Genomic DNA, 2,533 nt, shown 5'->3' with positions numbered 1-2,533 from the left:
CCATCTTCATCCCGTTCCCCGGGTCAGAGGTCACCGTACACGAGCCGCTTTTCCTGGCTGGCGGTCACTTCCTGTTTGCCGGTTTGAAGAAACTTTGGATTGATCTCTGTTTGTTTGGCTCCGCCTTCACCTTCCTGGCGGGTGGCTGCCTGTCACTGACCTCACGCTTCCTCTTCTTGGTCTGTAAGATGGAGAAATACACATACAGCTCAATAAAACCCCGCAGGGGATAGAGGGGGGCTGCCACACACCCTGCAGGGGATAGAGGGGGGCTGCGACACACCCTACAGAGCATAGAGGGGGGCTGCGCCACACCCTACAGAGCATAGAGGGTTACCATGCAGGGGATAGAGGGGGCTGCGACACCCTGCAGGGGATAGAGGGGGCTGCGACACCCTGCAGGGGATAGAGGGGGCTGCGACAATCTCTTACCGATTCAGAGGCGCCGCTCACCAGGTCTTTACTCTGACACAACTGCAGAATCTGGGAGGAAATAATAAAGATGACATGAAATCAGTGTGTGAGCTGTCAGTGCCGATCCCTCAGTGCACGTCCTCTCCTGTCATTAACAGAGCTCAACGCATTGCACAGCCCAATGAAGTGCAGCGCACCAGAACACATATACTGGGTGTTGTGTTGATAATAACCGGGCTGCCTTACTGCAACGCATGTTACCTCGTACCATAGTGCAGGTTGATGCGTGCAGCACAACGCAATGTCTAGGTGTGAATGGGCCCTGAATGGTTTGGCTCTTCACACTTGTCGGTACTTCAGGAAGTCTGGGAGCAGCAAGGCGAGTCTTCAGGGACGAGGATGGAATGATTCCAAGGACTAGGATGTGAGCCTCGGATCCGGCGGGAACCGTAGGAAGGAGCGCTCACCTTTCTCATGGCGGAGGGGACAGCGGAATCCAGGAACTGTTTCCGGGTCACCCAGCGACTGGCCGGCCGCTCCTCATCCTCTACAGAGAGACTTCCGGCCGAGTCCACAGACAGGAAGTAGACCAGATACGTCTGATGAATGTGGGAGAGGATATGGACCAGCTGCAGAGGAGACAACAAGATACAATGTAACAATGATCAGTACAGCGCCGCGGTATATGTCAGAGCTACATACATGTATAACAATAGTGTGTGACTGTGGGGGGAGGGGACATTAGAGTGTAAGCTCCTCTGTACAGAGACTGATGTGACTGGGGGGGGAGGGGACATTAGAGTGTAAGCTCCTCTGTACAGAGACTGATGTGACTGGGGGGGGAGGGGACATTAGAGTGTAAGCTCCTCTGTACAGAGACTGATGTGACTGGGGGGGGAGGGGACATTAGAGTGTAAGCTCCTCTGTACAGAGACTGATGTGACTGGGGGGGGAGGGGACATTAGAGTGTAAGCTCCTCTGTACAGAGACTGATGTGACTGGGGGGGGAGGGGACATTAGAGTGTAAGCTCCTCTGTACAGAGACTGATGTGACTGGGGGGGGAGGGGACATTAGAGTGTAAGCTCCTCTGTACAGAGACTGATGTGACTGGGGGGGGAGGGGACATTAGAGTGTAAGCTCCTCTGTACAGAGACTGATGTGACTGGGGGGGGAGGGGACATTAGAGTGTAAGCTCCTCTGTACAGAGACTGATGTGACTGGGGGGGGAGGGGACATTAGAGTGTAAGCTCCTCTGTACAGAGACTGATGTGACTGGGGGGGGAGGGGACATTAGAGTGTAAGCTCCTCTGTACAGAGACAGAAGTGACTGTGTGGGTGAGGAGACATTAGAGTGTAAGCTCCTCTGTACAGAGACAGAAGTGACTGTGGGGGAGGGGACATTAGAGTGTAAGCTCCTCGGTACAGAGACACAAACACGGGGGGAACATACAAACTCCATGCAGATTGTGTCTCTGGATGGGGATCACACACAGGCCCTCAGTGCTGCAAGGCAAAAAAGCTAACCGAGCACAACGCCGCCACGTTGCAGCTTCCTCACCTCCCCGACGAGCTGCAGCTCCTCCCCCGACATCTGATGGCCGATGAACTCCTGGAGACGGCGGCATAAAATATCCGCCCGCTCCTTCTCAGTGCGATCCTCCTCCAAGAGCATGCTGGGAAACTCCCACATCCCGGCCAGCAGACCTGCAATGCCGGACAGAAGACAGTCAGCGGGGTGAATATTAGGGATGCACCGATACCACTTTAAGACAGAGTACGAGTACCGATACTTTTGGTCAAGTACTCGCCGATACCAATTACCGATACTTTTTCTTAAAGGGACAGGTCACATTTTTTCTAAAGCAATACAAACTAATGCTTTAAGGTCACTTTCTTAATATTATGATTCATGAGATGACGAGGGAGCCTGACGCCGGCTTCCCGGCCAATCAGAATGCCGGGTGCTGCGTCATTACACGGCGCCTGGCTTCCCGGATTTGCTAGCTTCCTAACCAATCGGGAAGCCGGGCAGCGCGTCATTGCACGCTACCCGGCTTCCTGATTGGCCGGGAAGTCGGCTCCATGCTCTCTCATCACAAGTGACGAGAGAGCATGGAG

General features: G+C 54.1%; 1 protein-coding gene across 1 annotated transcript in view; it reads right to left on the bottom strand.

Annotated features, from left to right (window-relative positions):
- Window positions 1-2,533, bottom strand: part of LOC108801811 (adenine DNA glycosylase-like) — a gene marked incomplete at its 5' end in the record, with an annotated part of 8,229 nt that continues 5,696 nt past the window's right edge. Inside the window, 4 exons of the mRNA XM_018573722.1 lie at window positions 1-181; window positions 433-483; window positions 882-1,043; window positions 1,974-2,119. Of these exons, the coding sequence (XP_018429224.1) occupies window positions 65-181; window positions 433-483; window positions 882-1,043; window positions 1,974-2,119 (476 nt within the window). The remainder of the gene's footprint in view (window positions 182-432; window positions 484-881; window positions 1,044-1,973; window positions 2,120-2,533) is intronic.

The sequence above is a fragment of the Nanorana parkeri genome, unplaced genomic scaffold (genome assembly GCF_000935625.1).
Source record: "Nanorana parkeri isolate BGI_ZX_2015 unplaced genomic scaffold, ASM93562v1 scaffold2508, whole genome shotgun sequence".
In the NCBI taxonomy this organism is placed as follows: Eukaryota; Metazoa; Chordata; class Amphibia; order Anura; family Dicroglossidae; genus Nanorana; species Nanorana parkeri.
Note: the sequence above shows the minus strand (reverse complement) of the source record. Positions and strands in the feature narration are given on the sequence as shown.